Raw genomic sequence first — 17,775 nt, 5'->3', positions numbered from 1 at the left:
TTTACTCGATTTTCACAGACATGCGTTTCTCTCACCTGACTAATTCGTCCCTATCAAACCATTGTGACCATTCTTTCTCATCTTCCTCTAACCATTTCTGTAGGGATTTGAATTTGATTGATTTCCATATTTCCTCCTTCTTGTCTTCTTCCAAACGATCGATGCTCATCATTCTTTCCAATCGCCTCGCGATTAAGCTTTGAAACTCAGTTTGGAAAGCATTCTGGAATCTCATAGTTCTGCATTCAGGTGTTCCAGACGTGAGATCCTCTTCTTTGAATATACCATAGCCTAGACATCGTTCCAAGAATTCTATTCGTCGAGTTTCGTTCAAAGCTGAGTAGATACATCCCGAGTTTATAAAATGAATTTCGACATCGGTTTCAGATGATTCAAGAGGATCTAACAGTGTGAGCTCACAGTTCACTGAGTCGGATGATGAATGGAACAGGCCAAGGCCCGAGGTTACGACCGATTCATCAAATTGGACGTGTTCATCAATCGATGGGTCCCACGAAGTCGGAGCATCAATCATAGGATCGAAGATCCAATATACCCTTTTCAAATGGTTCATCTCAACTGACTTGTTCCATCTGCTGTATGTTGAAGAGGTTATACGTTGTTTGGGTGAACAGAATAGAATCAAGGTTTGACACTCTTCCCATAAACCTGAAGGCATACTAGGTGTATCTAATCTCAACTTCGTAAGAACACAATTCCTTATAATGATAGTCTTGGGCTTGATGCTTTTCAGTAGTCTACAGTCATTGCTGTTGAGCGATGAGGTTCGGGAAGTTTTCCCGAAATGAAATGCGTGACGGTCCTTCAACACCAGTTCCAAGGTTTGTAAGTTGGGCAAATGGAGTCGAGTGGGTCTATCGATCCCACACCAATCGACCGAATGATATTCCAAAGTAAACTTTTTCACCCCATTTTTCATCTTTGAGACTCTTCTCGTACGATTGTTCAGCTTGCCGTGATCCTCTCGGTAGTCACTCAATTCCCTTTCACCACCAGGATCTCTACGGTCCGACCAAGGAGTGAGTCGTAAATTTCTCCAGAGTAGTGGTGATGCGATGTCGTATACCATCCTCGAGACTTGACAACATGATGCTAGTGTCGATCGTTCGCTGATGTTCTGAAGGATACGAAGGATGATCTCGTTGAGAAGGTTGGGTGAGGTGTATTGAGTGTTCATCGTGTCCTCGAGCTCGAATAAGGTTTCTGTACAGTGTCTCTGAACTGGCTGGTGGAAGGGTGAGCTGTGAATGATAACGAGTCGTTGAACCGATCACTCTTCTTCCGTGGATGGACAACACATACGGGCTCGACTGCGATGATGATAATGATGATGGATTTGAAATTAAAGTAAGTAGACCATCAAGTCAGTTTACGGTGAGAGTGATGATATATACGACAGAGGTTCGCGGTGGTCAGTGCCTTGTGAACCGTTCACGTCCGTGCTTTGCTTGTGTGAGTGTATGAGCAAGTGGGAAGATGTTATCCTGATTTGAGCGGAGGGTGATCAATGCTTGACTTCAACCTTGACTCACATTGTCATGATGCTCATACCGACTTCGAATAAAAACCCTATTGTTCAAGCTTTGGACAAGTTCAATAAAGTTTATGGGACAATTGTAGCATAAACCAGCAAAGTCGGTATTAGATTACTAGGTAGAATTGACTAATCTGAGATCGTAGAAAGATACTCCTCTTGCTCGAGGTGTTTCTCCGAGCCTGTTATATCTTGTAGTTTACTCTCATTCCGATGACCTTGGTCTACTTCATTTGCCAAAACTCGCATTGGCCAGAGTTGCCTCGCAGCCTCATTACCTTATCCGGCTTATTTAGTCTTATTGGTTATTAGATGTCGTCATATTCGGCCCATCGTGTTTTCCTATTCTCTCAGTCTTGTTTTCATATCCTCTCCGAAGCTCGCTTGATTGATGCACGCTTCCCACGATATCGGATTACGGCCGCGACATACATCGACACTTATTTTCTTCTTCTTCCTCTTCGTCGTCATCCTGTTCATTCTGACTCAACTCCGCTGTTCATATCTGTGCGAAAGGCCAGGTAATCGATATAACCCACAAGATGCCAGTAAGTCACACTAATCTTCCTGCTGTGCGAGTTGAAAGATTCACTCGTATGAGTCCTGTCATTGCAGCCGACAGCTCAAGCTGCCACGTCAGGTCCTTCCTACATCCCCTCGATCCCTCAATCTACACTCCCCTTACCGACCGAACTCATCACGCGAGTCCTCTCTTACTCTTCACAAGGCACTCTCGCGTCGATCTGCCGTGTTTCGAAAGCACTGTACAGAATCGCTTCTCCGGTACTTTGGAAACATCTGGTACTCAGCCCTTGGAAAGTAGGTCAGGATGAAGAAGGTGTATTGGATGAGAAGAAAGCAGAATGTGGATCAATGAAGACTCGTCAAAAGAATGGTAAAGCACTTAGAAATGATGTTATCACCTTATCGGTCTATCATCATTCAACCACATGGTGCAGATCGAACACCAAATCCACGCTCAAATTACCTGAAGTGCACACTTTACATCTCTATCTCAGTGAGTATGGACTTCTTCACGATGGTCATGACAGAAACGGCTGTAGACTCCTTCGAAATATCGCACCAAAGGTAGTCATCTTTCATAATGCGCGTGCACGACATTTGGGAGAGGAATCACTCGGATCACCATACGGTTTATTCGATCAGACTGAAGAGCTTACTTGTATCTCTTTGGTTAGCAGGGCTCTTGAACCGAGTTTCAATGACCTTGTAGTGCTTCAAAAATTCTTCAATCTTAACAAGATGGTTTGGATATTTCAACCTGAAGACTTTGATCCCTCAAGGCACTATGGATGGACTGAACCCATTCTCGCAGGATACGATTATCGAAATGAGATCGTGCGGTTAGCTAATGCCCTGCCCAAAGCAAAACTGACGATCGTCAACTCAGGTCTGATCCATTTCTACGATAAAGACTGCGAAAAAATGACTGTAGAAGAATCTCAGAGACAAAATGAGATTATCGTAAAGAAAGAGGTGGAAGAGTTACTAGTCGCGAACTTTCGTCAATGGTCACCTGAACGTAGGGAGGAAAGGATAGAAAGTATCGAATTTATGGATCTCAACGAATTTATGGAGAAAGAAGAATGGTGGAAGTACTTGAATACGGATGAGGTGCAGGAGTGGAAAGTCATGATGGATGAAGTTGAAAAGCGATTTTCAGTTGAAGCTGAAACGGATCCAGCGGATGGTAAAGAAGTGATGGATGATTGAAGAGTTACGACTGACAAAACCCGATTGTGAGTAAGGTCACTGCATTCAAGCTCCTTATGGATGAGTCATACTGATGATGAGAATCGCAGATATCAAGATAACCTTCCCTCATTGTATATAGTTATATATATGTCACCTGACAAGTTATATTTCCAAGTCGCAACGTGATGATATGTGAAGTGTCCGTACATCGAGTTTGTCTAAATATCAATCTAGAATTGATGGAAGTGGAGGATGTGATGGGAAACGTACACAAGTGAGGGGTGTCGAGTGTTCATGAGGGTGTGTTAATACTGCTGGTAGAGATAGATCAATGCGGGTCATTGTACCACATTGATACTGAAACGACGAGTACATACTGAGCAGATGGATCGAGGAAAGTGGTCTGTGCTTTCCTCATGTTTTATATTGTGTGGTCTGTGCGTTCTTAGTGGATGGTATGGTATGAGATTGATAATCAAGTCAAATCAACCTCACACTGTCCATCCTCATTCCACCTTCCTTGTTTTCCTCTTTCTCTTCGTCAGTCTGTGTCAACTCACCTCATTCCCACAGCTTATCCATCCTGCTCTACTCGTAACAGGCATTCATCAAAATGGTAGTAAGTTGATTGATAGGTGACTCGGACGCTCGTTCACGGTGCTCACACTGACTGATGCTGACTATCCCTGAACAGACAACTCGATCTGGCGACCCTTCTACCAGCCCTTCATACACCGCAATCATTCAATCTCATACAACCACGTCATTTCTGATGACCAATGATCATCACACCATGCCCTTCGTACAGTCCAGTCCTATTCTCCCGGTCGAACTCCTCCATCAAGTCCTCTCTTATACATCACAAGGAACACTCGCGTCAGTTTGTCGAACCTCCAAGACCCTCCACGGAATCGCTTCTCCCTTACTCTGGAAACACCTTGTTCTCAATCCTTGGAAGGTGGATGAAGATGGAAAAGTGATCCGAGATATTAATAATAAAGAGCTTTCAGATGAAAACAAGGAAAACTGCGGTGCTATCAAGAGCAGTCGAGCGGAAGGTCGAGCTATGGGAAACCTCGTCAACACATTCTCCCTCTATCATCATTCGTTCGATTGGTGCCAATCTAATCAGCAATTGACCTTACAACTGCCAAATGATCACACTCTGCACCTATATTTAAACGACAAGCATCAAATTCATGATGATTACGACGGACATCGCTGTAGACTACTCAGAGCCGTACAACCTAAAGTAATAGTTTGGCACAATGCTTGTGTCAGTGTTTTAGATTGCTGGACCATTGGTCCAAAAAGATTATACGGAGAAACACAAACGCTTTTTTTCATCTCGAGCGCTCATCAAGCTGAAAAATGTAAATTCTACCCCCGTCTATACCGCTACGAATTCAACACTCTCGAAAGGATATATTGGTTGTTCGAACCTCAGATCTTTGACTCCTCAGCTGTATCTGACTATTTTCGTCTGGCAAACTTCATACGTGATATAGTTGAATTGACCATCGACTTTCACCAGACAAGAATAACGTTCATCAATTCAGGAGTGATCAGTTTATTGCACAAAGATTGGAAAGATGTACCAAGCGAACTCTTTGAGCAGAGGGTTGCCAGGGATGTGAAGGAAGGGCTAGAACGTAAGTTGAAACAATCCCACCATTGGTCAAAGGAGGAGAAAAAGCAAAGGCTAGATAGTGTCCACTTTATGGGTTTAGATGAGTTTATGGCAAAAGAGGAACGGTGGAGATACTTGGACTCAGAACAAGTGAGCAAGTGGAAGAAAGAGTTGAATGATCAATTCGGAAAGAGACATGAGATGTGGTGGTGGTGCGAATATAGTAGATGATGGGGATGAGGTGGATCAATTACTCTGAGGAGGAAGACTTTTCGTGAGTGCGAGTAAAATCTTCCTCTTCAGATCTTGTCGTGAAATGATGAACTGATGATACTGTACATTTCGCAGATGACCGATATGTATCCTTCCCGTCAGTCGTATGTCACCTGATCGTGTGCTACACCAAGTCAGGTCGTGAATCGAGATGATATACCAAGTGATGGCGATGAATTTCTAAATATACCTCTATCAACCATTGTGAATCAACTGCTGAAGTGGAGGATGTCACGAAGTACATACACATTTGTCAAACCCGATGTCTACTTTTCGGGCGTTTCGGAAGATCAACACTGACTCGACCTTCCTCCATAGCGGTATGAGCAGACCGGTCGAACTGTATCTTTACTTGAGCAGGGTTATGCATAGCTGACCCCCATCATTCTAGCCAACAAGCAGTTCGATAGTTTTCTGAACCTGATGAAACCGGTGAAACTATCACCGGATCTCATTTGCGGCAAGTGTCTGTCCGGGCCGGATCGACCGGTTCTACACGACTTCACAAAATGTCATAAGGGACTTGGTGCAAAAAAATCCTTGAATTGAAATCCTCCTCATCTCTGACTTAGTTTTCATAGCATAGCATACTATCGATACGTAGAGCAGCAAGAAGATGGTGGGTATAACAAAGCTCATCGCTGGGTGTGCACTGGGAGCCACCTTAGTTGCAGCTCTAGGTGAAAAGAAAGTTATCGTCTTTCCTTCCAAAATCGACTCGACGACTACCGCCTCATCCGACCAACAGGTTTTCTCCTCTACAAGTAACAAACACCATGATCATTTCCTTATATCTTCCAGATCATCCGACTACGCAGCTCCATTGTTGTTATCATCTCAAGATGATATAGCTATTCACATAGCTGCTCAGTCATTCGCTCATGATGTATATAGAGTAACCGGTGTTCGACCTCATATATATAACGATTCTTTACCCCATCATGTCGAACGTGCCATCGTAGTGGGAACACCCCAGAATGGGTTAATCAAACATATAAGGGATAATGAGTACTCGGACGAACTGATAGGTAAATGGGAAAGTTACGATATCAGAGTGACGGAGGAACCGTTGCATAATGTAGATCAGGGTTTGGTCGTCGTTGGAAGTGATCGAGTGAGTTGGTCGGTTCATTTATACTGTATACTGTATGCTGTATACTTCAGCAATTTATATTCTGCAATCAAGCCAAATGACAGTAATTTTATCTTTGATTGGATCTGCTCTGGAGAATATTCGATTCTGATATGTGATGTATGGCCTGAATAGCGAGGAGCAATCTACGCTCTTTATACCCTCACTGAACAAATGGGCGTATCACCTTTCCATTTCTGGTCAGATGTTCCCGTTAGATCTCAAGAAGCTATTGCCTATCTCTCTTCGGAGGTACTCGCCCACGGCGAACCTACTGTCAAATACCGTGGATTGTTCATCAACGACGAACATCCCGCATTGTGGAGTTGGGCAGCACAGAGGTACAAAGTAAGATGGGGTGAACCTGCCTTTTTACCGGATATGTATGAGATGTGGTTTGATATGATGTTGAGATTGAAATCCAACTATTTCTGGCCAGCTAGTAAGTCAAATCCACTTCCTCTACTTGCCATGTCAATCCAGTATTATTAAGTGTATCGTATAGCGCTGATCATAGTGGGCTGAATAGTGTACGCATCAATGTTCGATATTGATGGTCTTAATGTAACCAACGGATTCCCCAAGGAACCTATCGCAGGACCCAATCAGGTCTTAGCGAATAACATGGGTATAGTCATGGGTACGAGTCATCATGAGCCCATGGCCAGGAACAAACCCGAATGGGACAGGGAAGGAAAAGGTGCATGGGATTGGACAAATAAGGATTTCATGGTTGATTGGTGGACTTATGGTGCTGAGAGAGCGAAAGATAAGGAAACGTTGTTCACTCTTGGTATGTCCAAATTGTCAATATTGTAGTGGATATGGTTGCTGATTTGAGGAACGGGTGAAATTAGGTATGAGAGGTGATGGTGATATGCCACTTACTGGTGCAAGCAATGAACTTGTTGAGAGTAAGTTGCTGTTGCTGTTCATCGTCTTAAAGGATTGGATTGAAGAGATTGGTCTAATCATTTGATTTCTAGATATTACATCCGTACAACAAGATATCCTAGCCAAGACCCACGGAAAGGATATCAATGATATCCCTCAAATGTGGTGTATGTACAAGGAAGTAGCAGAGTACTATCTCAAAGGTGTAGGTCACATTCACATCGCTCAACGTTCCATGGACATCAAGCTGACGTATTATATATATAGCTCAAAGTTCCAGATAACGTCATTACCTTATTTGCCGATGATAATTGGGGTAATATCATGACTGTTCAACCACCCGGTAAGAACCATAAAGCTGGATCAGGTATCTACTACCATGTCGACTGTGAGTCAGCTCGTCTCCTGTGAGAATCTGGTTGACCATTGCTGATGGTGCTAAATCAGACGTCGGTATGCCAAGAGCTTACAAGTGGATCAACACTATCAATTTGGTAAAGAGTGAGTGCAACAGTCAAATCTGTCTGTGTTTCATCCTTGCTGACAGTGAATGATGTATGACATATATAGCCTGGGAACAAATGACTATCGCTGCTGCGTTCAACACCACATCAATCTGGATCCTCAACATCGGTTCACTCAAACCGCTCGAACTTCCTGCTGAACACTTCCTTCATCTCGCTTGGGATCTCGATGCCTGGCCCATCAACTCTGTTGAAAGATATTTGGAACTTTGGGCTGAGCGAGAATTTGGTGGAGAAACTAGCAACGAGGTAGCTGATATCATGATGAAATACTCTGTAAGTCAGATCAGGTCGGTTGGCTCGTCTGCCATGATATACTGACATTCTACTATTTATAGATGTACGCTTCCAGACGAAAAGCTGAATTGGTCAATTCCACCACATGGTCTTTGAACAATTACGAAGAGGCTGAAAGAGTACTCGACGAATGGCAATCTATCACCGACAGAGCAGCCAAGATCTACGAGGGTCTTCCTGAAGATACCAAACCTGCCTTCTACCAACAGGTCTACATGCTTTGCTTGATGCAGACCAACCTCAACAAGCTTTATGTCTCTGCTGAGCGATCCAACTTGTATGCTCAACAGGGAAGAAACTCTGCCAACCTCTATGCCAAACAAGCTATCGATGCGTTCTTCCACGATGCAGAATTGACTGATACCTTCCATCAGATGTTGGATGGTAAATGGGATCACATGCTTGATCAAGCGGTGAGTGTGGACTTGTAAGAAATTGACCTTGTGTGGTTTATGACTCTTGATACTGATTGAGATAATTGGGTCGGTCAATTCATAGCACATTGGATGGAACTCTTGGCTCGAACCTATCAAAGACATCATGCCTCCTGTATCATTCAACAACCCTTCTGTTCCTGCTCGAGAAGGTATCCCTATCCCCGAATTAGGTTACGGTGTAATTACCAACATTCGAGTCACCTTTGAGAACTCTAAAGGATCATGGCCCGGAAATACCGCTTTCAACTGTCCGCAAGGCGAACATTGCCATACTCCCGAGTTACTCCCCATGGATCCATTCGGAGCGAAGTCAAGATGGATCGATGTGGGATCCGCGGGACCTAAATCGACAAGTTGGAAGGTTACAAGTGAAGATTGGTTGATTGTCGAACCTCGACATGGAAAAACCAAGAAAGACGGCTCGTTAGATACTAGGATTAGAGTATCGGTAGATTGGGATAAAGCTCCCGAAGATGGATATGCCACTTTCCACCTTGTTGCCAGTGACGCTTCGGAAGTCACAATCTTGGTTCCTGTCAACAAACGACCTGCGCCACCCAAGGAATTCAAGGGTCACGTACAAGGTGATGGATATGTTGCTATTGAAGCTGGACATGTCAGCTCGAATTCATCAAAGGACGAGTATGCGTTCCATGAGATGATTGGATACGGTAGAACTCGAAGTGGATTAGAGATGTTCCCAAGGACCACACAGAACTTTACTATTGGCCAAGGACCTAAACTCACATATGATATTTGGACATTTGAAGATTCTAATGAAGAAGATGTAGAGATCAACGTCCAAATCGGACCTGCACTCAATTTCCTCGGTGCAAACAATACTTTGGCATTCGGTCTTCAAGTCGACGATCAACCTCCGAAGATCATCAACCCAATTACAACTAAACAGTTAGGAATGGTGGCGGATAAACCCTGGAACAAACCTGTGGCCATTGGAGCCGTTCCCAACGACTGGATCGAGATCGTGAAGAACGAGATCCGAGATGTGAAGACGATGGTGAAGTTGGGAGAAGCGGGGAAGCACACGATCACGATTTGGGGTATGACGACTGGTTTAGCGTTTGAGAGGATTTTGGTTGATTTCGGAGGTATCAAGGAGAGAGGGTACAGCTATCTAGGACCTCCTGAGAGTGTCATTGTGTAGATTGGGGCGGATCTAGAGGACTAAAGATGAAAAGAGGGATGAAGAAGAGAAGTTGATAGGTAAATAATTGCATGCACATAGGACATTTTTGAAAGTGCCACATTCGCATCAGTCGTGCTTCCGTCGGAAGTATCCGATCGGTTATTACACCACCTTCACCGAGGGTCTGTTGGCTGAGTGATTGCTTACACATGGATGAGATGCATGGTCAATCATCGAAGGTACTTACAGTGTATATGCTCAGATGGAATGGAATAAATAGGTAGAGCCGATCCTGGGTCTCGCGCAATGGTAATGTAACATCATACATCAAACAGTGATAACAATCCCTCATTTTTCATACAACAGCTAATCTGACATTCACCATGTCCAATAACCAACAACGACCACCGATCCTCATAGCCGGCGCAGGTCTCTCATCTCTCTTACTCGCCCAGTCCCTCTTACGGTCCCATATCCCCTTCCAGATCTTCGAGCGCGATGCAAGCTTATCCTTTCGTGGACAGGGGTACAGACTCCGACTATCCACCGAAGGTCTAGATGCGATTGAAGATGTATTGGGTCCAGACGATTTCAAGAGGTTTTATGATATATGCGGTAAAACAGGTGGAAGTGGATTCACATTGATGAATGCCGTCACGGGGGAAGAGATCGAACATACCGTACCGGCGAAACTGAATAGTAGAGATAGTCTGATTGTTGGTGTCGCAAGAGGTGAAATGAGAAAGTTCTTCTTAGAAGGGTGTGAGGAATATATACAATGGACTAAGAAGGTGGTAGATTATAAAGATACACCGCAGGGGGTGAAAATCATATTTGGTGATGGCAGTGAATCGGTTGAGGGATCAATGTTGATAATTGGAGATGGATTGAAATCGAAGATAAGCAAGAAACTGTCTGAAGGAAAGATCAAACACTTTGATACGCTTGCCAGAGGTATACATGGTCAAGCACCTACCCCAGCATTCAAGGGATTGACCGAAGGTGTTTTTAGCTTGATTGACAAATCAATCGAAAGAGAGGCTGATGAAGGTGAAGGTGAAGGTGAAACAAAATTATCCGTCATTACCAATGTCAGATCTAAAGATATGGATGATCCAACCCTCCAATTCGGTTGGACGATGGCTGGTTCACCAGGATTAATCAAAGCTCCCAACGACGATTATACAATCATCGGCAAACAGGCTGCAGACATTGCTAAATCCTTAACATCAAAATGGCACGAAAAGTTAAAACCGCTATTTGAGCAGATGGTAGAAGATGAAGCTGCTTTTTGGAAAATTACTTGTTCGAGTCCATCTGGTGTACCGGTCTGGACGAACCATCCTAGGATCACTGTCATTGGAGATGCGGTTCATTCGATGACGCCAGCTGGAGGGATCGGTGCGAATACCGCTGTGAGAGATTCTGCATTGTTGGGTAGACTGATTAGAGAGGCTGGAGGGTATAGGGAGGGGCTGACGAGGGAGTACGAAGAGAAGATGAGAGTTTATGCGAGTGAGGCGGTAGCGATCAGTTACGGATTGGCGGAGAAACAGTTTGGGATTAGGATTGATGAGGAGACTTCGCCTACTGTGTGATGTCATAGTGAGTTGAACTTGATATTCTGCACTTCGCTCCTATGTCTCTGTGATATCGCCTTTGATTGACAGGATGTACTGTATCTCAGGTTGATCCACTTCAAACACTCATCCACTGTTCTTTCTACGCAAACAAGCTCACTGAGCCTCAAGGAAAGAGAATGTAATTGTACATAGAAGAACGTATACATTGTAACATGAACATGACATACGAAAATCTATTGACAAACATTCCAACACCGTATTTACTGATTACTTACTGCACGAGATCAACCATGAACTTGAACTCGAAATAAATGCTCATTTCTACTCCTCACTAATACTGTGTTCACCTTTCTCCATACGTTGGTCATTCATGTTACCTCAATTACCAATAGTATCCTTATGTGCTACACTTACACTACTTCTTCCCTCTACTCTTGCTTCTCTTCTTCCCATCAATTTCATCATTGACCGTTTTCCACCTAATTAACTCCCCAGATCCAAACCATCTATACCACTCTTCTTTCTCCACAAACTCCTCAATCGAGTAGAAATCGAAGGAAGTGGAGTCACCGTCATCATCATCGCCATCGTTATCTTTGTCGTCTGTCTTGGTGGTAGCAGGAACATCCTTCTTGTTCTTCGCCTTTGATTGTTTATCTCTGTAGGCAGCTTGTTCCAATTCGTTCCAATAATGCTTGATGAAATCTTCCTGATAACTATCTTTTGCGTCCTCCATAGACCCTCTATACTTTTTGGGAAATCTGAGAGCTGTACAGCCACAATTCACAACCTCAAATCGTACCTTTGGATTTTTTAACAGTAACGAAGACAAGAAATCGATATCTCCGTGATCGTAATTACCTGTATTGTATCTTGATTTCAATTCGACTTGACTAGGATCGAAAATCCAAATTAATTTTTGAAGCCTGGGTAGGAGTTTGTTAAGATCCTTGTTTCGTACGAAATGTTTATTTGCTCCTACGGGTGGAACGAGGAATATGAGACTTCCGACTTCTGACCAGATGCTCGGATAGAAAATGTTGGGATCCAAGTAAAAAGCGGAAGAAGGAGTCTCACGATATACGATGGTTTTAGGTTTGAGATCCTGGATGAGAGGACATTGTGAATGGGAAGATGAGGATGGTAGGGTTTGAGAAGGTGGTGGAGAGGATGCAATGGAGTGGATTCGTCCGGCCCCACTGTATGATCTGTTGATAGTCAATCGAAGTGTCTCCAAATTAGGCAAATCGAATTGTCCAATAGCGCTGCACCAGTGTCGGTCATGTGCATCTATCGAGATTACCTTGACCATCTCCAAATTCCCTTTCTTCCAGTGCGAAGTATCGAAGGGGTTCGTCTCGTGGGTATCTTCGGTCACATCTTCAGTGGTCGTAGTAGCTGAGGTGAGATCCAGCCATTCCCAAAGAAGTGGTGTTGCGATTCGATTGAATTGCTTATTGACCAAAGCGCAGGTAGCGAGAGTGCCTTGATAGCCGGTAGGGATGTATGATAGGATTCGTTGAAGTACTTGGTCTGAAAAGGGGATAGGTTGGGTGAGATTGTGGATGGTGGTGGTAAGGGCAGGGGTGGATGCTGGGTCGACAGCTGTTTTGATCGCTTTCGCTTTCGACTTGGTATTCTTCCTAGGTGACATGGTGTCGTGCAGTAAAATATCCCTGAATAAGGTTTCGTTCTTTTTCTGTAGGGCTGTGATTGAATAGGAAGATGAAGAGAAAAGAGAAAAAAGAACAGAGAAAAGAGAAAAGAGATGTTCAGTTGTAAGGCTACAGATATATGATATATATACATGTAATGATGCCACCAAGAGACGAATCGGTCCTGTCCCTTCAGCCTGACTCAACCGCAAGTGTGTGGCCTGTGCACCAATCTTTCTCACGTCAGCTCACTCAACACACAGTAACAGTGAGAAAAAGATCCTCTGACAGCGGCAATCTTCTACCGTACAGTATCTATGTAACGTATCATCTCCTTTGCATTACTGTATTACTGTATTTTATTGGGAGAATGATAACCTCCACAGCAACACCTGACAGACAATGATACAGTACACAAATGAGTATACACAGTACACGAGTGATTATATACAGTACATGAGTGTGACATATAGTATAGGATATTTACACTGATATATGTAATTTCTTGATACTGTGTGACTTTGATCGTCCTCCCTTATGTATAATTCTCAGATTTCCCACCCTTTCGAAGAAGTTGTTCGACCTGAGTTTTCATCCGACTTCTGTATCTGGACTTTCCTATCTACTGTATCCGTGAGATCGTTCCAGTCCACATCCTCCTCTGTTGGTATGTTCCCCTCTATTTCTGCATTCACCGTTCTCCATTCCATAACCTCTTGTGGATCAAACCATTCGTACCATTCTTCCTGTTCCATAAATTCTTCTACTCACATCAACTTCCCTTGGCTTATTCCGTTTGTGTTTGTGTCCTGTTGCACCGTTGGTGAATATGTAAATCATGTAATTATGTACGATGTTAGGAAATCCTGAAAATGCACACGGAAAGTCCTAATTCTAACATATGGCGTTTAAAATATCATATTTCAATTCATCTACAAAACCATCCCAACTAAGTACAAGCTACCTATCAACTCATATCGATATTTGAAATTTGAACATAAACAGTATCCACAAATACCTAACAGCACTAGATTCCTATTCCCTCCACCTCAAACCAAACCCAAGGGACTTCTTTTGATAGAATGTATGGAGAGGTATCTCGACCGAAAAAAGGGAGAAAAGAAAAGGAAAAAGTCAAAAAACGAATGGAAAGGTGATGGGAAGAGAAGAGTGGTTGATTGAAATAGATATTATAATTTACAGTATGTTCATATAAGCGTTATCAACAAGTTATATCATTTTTACAAGGAGGCATCATAGTGAGGAAAATGAAAGTAGGATCATTCGCAGAGGGTGATTGATAAAAGAAAAGAAAATTAAGCCTTTGTGGGCATTCCAAAGAAACCGCATAAAGCTCCCAGAGGATTTTCTCTCGCTCCAATTCCAACGCCAGGACTTCGCAGTCCAGGTCCAGATTGTAATTTCAGACCACCCATCAATATCGATAGGCAATCTTCGTGACAATTCTCGGCGACTTGAGCTGGTTGAGGAGCAGGTAAATCAACTTCGGATGAAGAGACCACCTTGAGTTTAGCTTGACCGGTAACAACAGCTGCCAATTTGTCGGTATCCAATTTTGATCCCGTACCTTGGAAAGCGGAGAAGAACGAATTGGCCAGTTTTGTCGTTATATGGTTGGAAGCTGCCGCAGCCACTACTGCAGCTTGAGCGGCAGCGGCAGGCGAGACGGGTGGTTCTTCTTTCACTTCAACGAAGAATTTAGGTCTCATATCGCCAGCCAAATTGGCCTTGTCGGCCGCAGCTTCCCGAGCGAGTCGAGACCACATTTGCATCCTGTATGAGTCCATGGATCGTAGTGAGAAGGGTGTATCTTCGGACCATGCTGCGAAAGTCTTAGAAGTATCTTGACCGTTACCCATCCCACCGAGTATGTTCCCACGAGGCGCAGGTACAGGTACGTCATCGTTGAGATGTGGATTAAGGTTGACTCGAGGTAAGTCAGCGAGCGATCGAAGTGGCGCTGGAGTAGCAGTCGTAGGAGGAAGAACAAGATCGGGTGTGAACATTGTATGGCAGATGGTTGATCCACCTCCAAACATGTTGTCGTTTCCACCCCAAGATCCCTTGATCGAAGCTGGCAGGTCTTTCCTGGGGTTAAAGGTGTGGAGTGGTGTGTTACTCCTTCGAATGGTATTTGGTCCTGGACCGGCAGTAGCGTTGACAGGCGAAGGAGGAGAGGCGAGTGATGGTGACATCGCCAATGCGTTGACCATGGCAGGAGAGACACTCGATTTGTTGGCGGTCTCGGGATGAAGGATAGACATGGTACTAGCTTTCAAGGCTGCTAGTTCACGTCTGTAGCAGAAACGAAGAGTTAACGGTTGTTCGAGTGTAGATTCCAAAGAAATTTGATCACCCACCTTAAATCCTGGTTTTCCGATCTGGAATTGACCAATTCTGCTCTCATTTCATCGATGACCACATCTCGATCTTGAATGTGTGACTCGAGTGTACCAATGTAATCCTTCCTTCTGGTTCGGAAAGCTCGCGCACTGAGCTTATTCCTTAGCTGACGCTTCTCCTTAGAAGACAGTTTCTTGTATTCTTCTGGTGAAGGTCTCCAAGATTCGTCGTCGTCGATTATCTCGTCCTCGTTTCGTACGACTGATGACATGCCACCACCTTTCTTACCGCCTTTACCTTTACCAGCTGAGAAGATGGTGTTAAGAGGTACGAGTCGATCGATCTTTGAGTCGAGGTCATCAATACCGGAGCTGGCCACCGATAGCTGTCGTGTAGATCGCGAAGGACCGGGAGAGACCATCTCTTGGGTGTCAACGGATCGAAGAGGTTCGTCAGCTTCGATGGGCGTGGAGAGGGTAGTAGATGGCTTGACGGGTGACTGAGATGTAGAGGCTGCAGGAGCAGTGAAGCCTGCAGGAGAGGCAGATGAGAAGATCATCGAAGGTTGGATGGTGCTTGGAGCAGCAGCCTGAGTAGGTGCTTGTGGCGCAGGGATGTCGAGACCATAAGTCTGTTGGTAATTTATGAGGTTGGCCATGAGTTGCTGAAGAGCAGCTTGTTGGTCAACAGGAAGACCAACAAAGTTATCGGGAGTGACTGTGTTGTCCTGTTGCAGCAATGGCTGAGGTACCGGCATGGGTCTAGCTTCGGTGACGGGTGATTGGGAATTGGATGCTCCTCCAAAGCTGAATTCTACGGGTTCTTGCTTGACTTGCATTATTTCTTCTTGTATGACTGGACCAGCTTTGGCTTCATTGCCGAATGAGAAGTCAAGAGGGAAGTCCATCGCACCGTCCGCACCGAGGAAATCAAAGTTGTCAGGGTTAAATGTTATTGGTTCCTCAGCTGGGAGGGGGAGTGGCGAAGGGGTATAATTGGGCGAAGCGGTGGTTGGTGAATGGGTGTGAGACTGTGATGATGTAGGTGAAGGAAAAAGAAGCATATCCATAAGCCACCATTCACCTGGTTTGTACGGTATGAAGGAAGTATGACTTACGCTGGTGTCTCCTAATGATTCAAATTCATCAAAGTTGAAGAGAGATTCAAAGTTGTCAACCCCTTTGTCCTGCGAGAGGGGAAGAGTCATGTCGATGTCGTCGGCGTTGGTGGATGAGGTGAGTGAGGGAGAGAATAGGGAATCTGTCATATTTATGAGCGATGGAGGGGGTGCGGTGATGTTTGGAAGAATTTGGTGTGGGAGTAAATTTGGTAGGCTATAAATTTGTATCGAGGAATGTAAGTTTGCTGTACTGGATTGTGGAAAATAATAGTCGTGTTTGATGTACTTTGTCAAACGATGAAAAGAACAAGTGGGATGTGTGAACGAGTGAGATGGTACGAGGAAACACAGCCACTCGCACAATCCTTTCAAGGAAGTTTATATGATTGAATTGAGGGATGATTGGACTCCACTCAAATAAGGGTTTGTTATGAAACGAACAAACCACAATGTCCTGTGCTTGTGTATGTGTATATGTATATAGATGTGTGGAAGAAGAAACGACGAAGATGAAAGGAATACAGTGCGTGGAAGGTGAGATGAGTACTAACCTTATCGATCGTTGATGCTACCTCTCCCAATCTCTCTGCTAGACTTCTCTCGTTATTGTCAATTGCGTGATCCGCGCTGGTTTATCTTTCTCCTTCTGATAGCACTGTCCCTGTCTGATATTCTGCGCTGTGAGGTTGGCCTGTAGGTCGTTATTTATGTGTAGGCTGATTTGAAGGTGTAGGACGGATTTGTTATGAGTGATATGTATGATGGATAGAAGAAAGATAAGAAGAGAAAGAAGAATTGAAATTGAAATTGGATGTAATCGATTCAAAGCACTTTGAGTTGATTATACATGACGTGCACCGTACGGCCCATACAAAATTGTTAACGCGGCGATGCTCGGTCATCGAACACCTTCCTGATCCTAATTCAAATCAAATAGAATTAATTACCTAAACAACCCATTCCCCAATCTGCATGCCCGAGGGTCATCCCCGTTCCACATTCCATGGAACCTACCTTTTCTTTCTATGGAAATCTATCTCACGCATACATATATAAGGTCTCACTCAGTTCCACGTCCACTCAAGTCCAGATCTTGACTTTGGACTCGCAACATTGATGCATCGGAGCAGAGCTTGACAGGATGAGCTCGGGTTTTTGGTCTATACAAAACACAAAATTTGCCACTGCCTTTTAAAACGCTTGGTAAGCGAAACGGCGCCAAGTGAAAACGCAAACGATTTTGAGCCGATGATACACCCAAGCGGATCAAGGGGATCGGCAGGTACAACGTGCTTTTTTCTGATGGGCGGACCAGATAAGATTCTGGTCAAAGTAGTGTTACGTAAATTGCGATCGGACAGGGAGGATGATCCATGCATACTCCGTGAATGACGATGAGATATGTTAACTTGACTAACTTATATCTGGATAGCTCATGTGTACGGGCT

The 17,775-nt window shown here is 44.1% G+C and overlaps 7 protein-coding genes across 7 annotated transcripts; 4 read left to right on the top strand and 3 right to left on the bottom strand.

Moving 5' to 3' along the window:
• Nucleotides 1-31: 31 nt before the first annotated feature.
• V865_005783 (uncharacterized protein) lies at nt 32-1,198 on the bottom strand (the record flags this gene model as incomplete). Its single annotated transcript, XM_066229552.1, has 1 exon — nt 32-1,198. The coding sequence occupies one exon, from the start codon at nt 1,196-1,198 to the stop codon at nt 32-34; it is 1,167 nt and encodes a 388-aa protein (XP_066085649.1).
• Nucleotides 1,199-2,097: 899 nt separating this feature from the next.
• Nucleotides 2,098-3,289, top strand: V865_005782 (uncharacterized protein; the record flags this gene model as incomplete). The annotated part of the gene is made up of 2 exons (XM_066229551.1): nt 2,098-2,103; nt 2,171-3,289. The coding sequence occupies 2 exons, from the start codon at nt 2,098-2,100 to the stop codon at nt 3,287-3,289; spliced, it is 1,125 nt and encodes a 374-aa protein (XP_066085648.1).
• Nucleotides 3,290-4,064: 775 nt separating this feature from the next.
• Nucleotides 4,065-5,160, top strand: V865_005781 (uncharacterized protein; the record flags this gene model as incomplete). Its single annotated transcript, XM_066229550.1, has 2 exons — nt 4,065-4,923; nt 5,126-5,160. The coding sequence occupies 2 exons, from the start codon at nt 4,065-4,067 to the stop codon at nt 5,158-5,160; spliced, it is 894 nt and encodes a 297-aa protein (XP_066085647.1).
• A 630-nt stretch (nt 5,161-5,790) lies between these two features.
• V865_005780 (uncharacterized protein) lies at nt 5,791-9,623 on the top strand (the record flags this gene model as incomplete). Its single annotated transcript, XM_066229549.1, has 10 exons — nt 5,791-6,288; nt 6,442-6,748; nt 6,836-7,099; nt 7,164-7,220; nt 7,293-7,405; nt 7,468-7,588; nt 7,648-7,701; nt 7,771-8,000; nt 8,063-8,434; nt 8,520-9,623. 10 exons carry the CDS (start codon nt 5,791-5,793, stop codon nt 9,621-9,623), a joined length of 3,120 nt encoding a protein of 1,039 aa, XP_066085646.1.
• A 365-nt stretch (nt 9,624-9,988) lies between these two features.
• Nucleotides 9,989-11,203, top strand: V865_005779 (uncharacterized protein; the record flags this gene model as incomplete). Its single annotated transcript, XM_066229548.1, has 1 exon — nt 9,989-11,203. One exon carries the CDS (start codon nt 9,989-9,991, stop codon nt 11,201-11,203), a length of 1,215 nt encoding a protein of 404 aa, XP_066085645.1.
• A 400-nt stretch (nt 11,204-11,603) lies between these two features.
• Nucleotides 11,604-12,842, bottom strand: V865_005778 (uncharacterized protein; the record flags this gene model as incomplete). The annotated part of the gene is made up of 1 exon (XM_066229547.1): nt 11,604-12,842. One exon carries the CDS (start codon nt 12,840-12,842, stop codon nt 11,604-11,606), a length of 1,239 nt encoding a protein of 412 aa, XP_066085644.1.
• A 1,317-nt stretch (nt 12,843-14,159) lies between these two features.
• Nucleotides 14,160-16,474, bottom strand: V865_005777 (uncharacterized protein; the record flags this gene model as incomplete). Its single annotated transcript, XM_066229546.1, has 3 exons — nt 14,160-15,159; nt 15,225-16,237; nt 16,325-16,474. 3 exons carry the CDS (start codon nt 16,472-16,474, stop codon nt 14,160-14,162), a joined length of 2,163 nt encoding a protein of 720 aa, XP_066085643.1.
• Nucleotides 16,475-17,775: the final 1,301 nt, after the last annotated feature.

This window comes from Kwoniella europaea, chromosome 1 (assembly GCF_036810445.1).
Source record: "Kwoniella europaea PYCC6329 chromosome 1, complete sequence".
NCBI lineage: Eukaryota > Fungi > Basidiomycota > Tremellomycetes > Tremellales > Cryptococcaceae > Kwoniella > Kwoniella europaea.
Note: the sequence above shows the minus strand (reverse complement) of the source record. Positions and strands in the feature narration are given on the sequence as shown.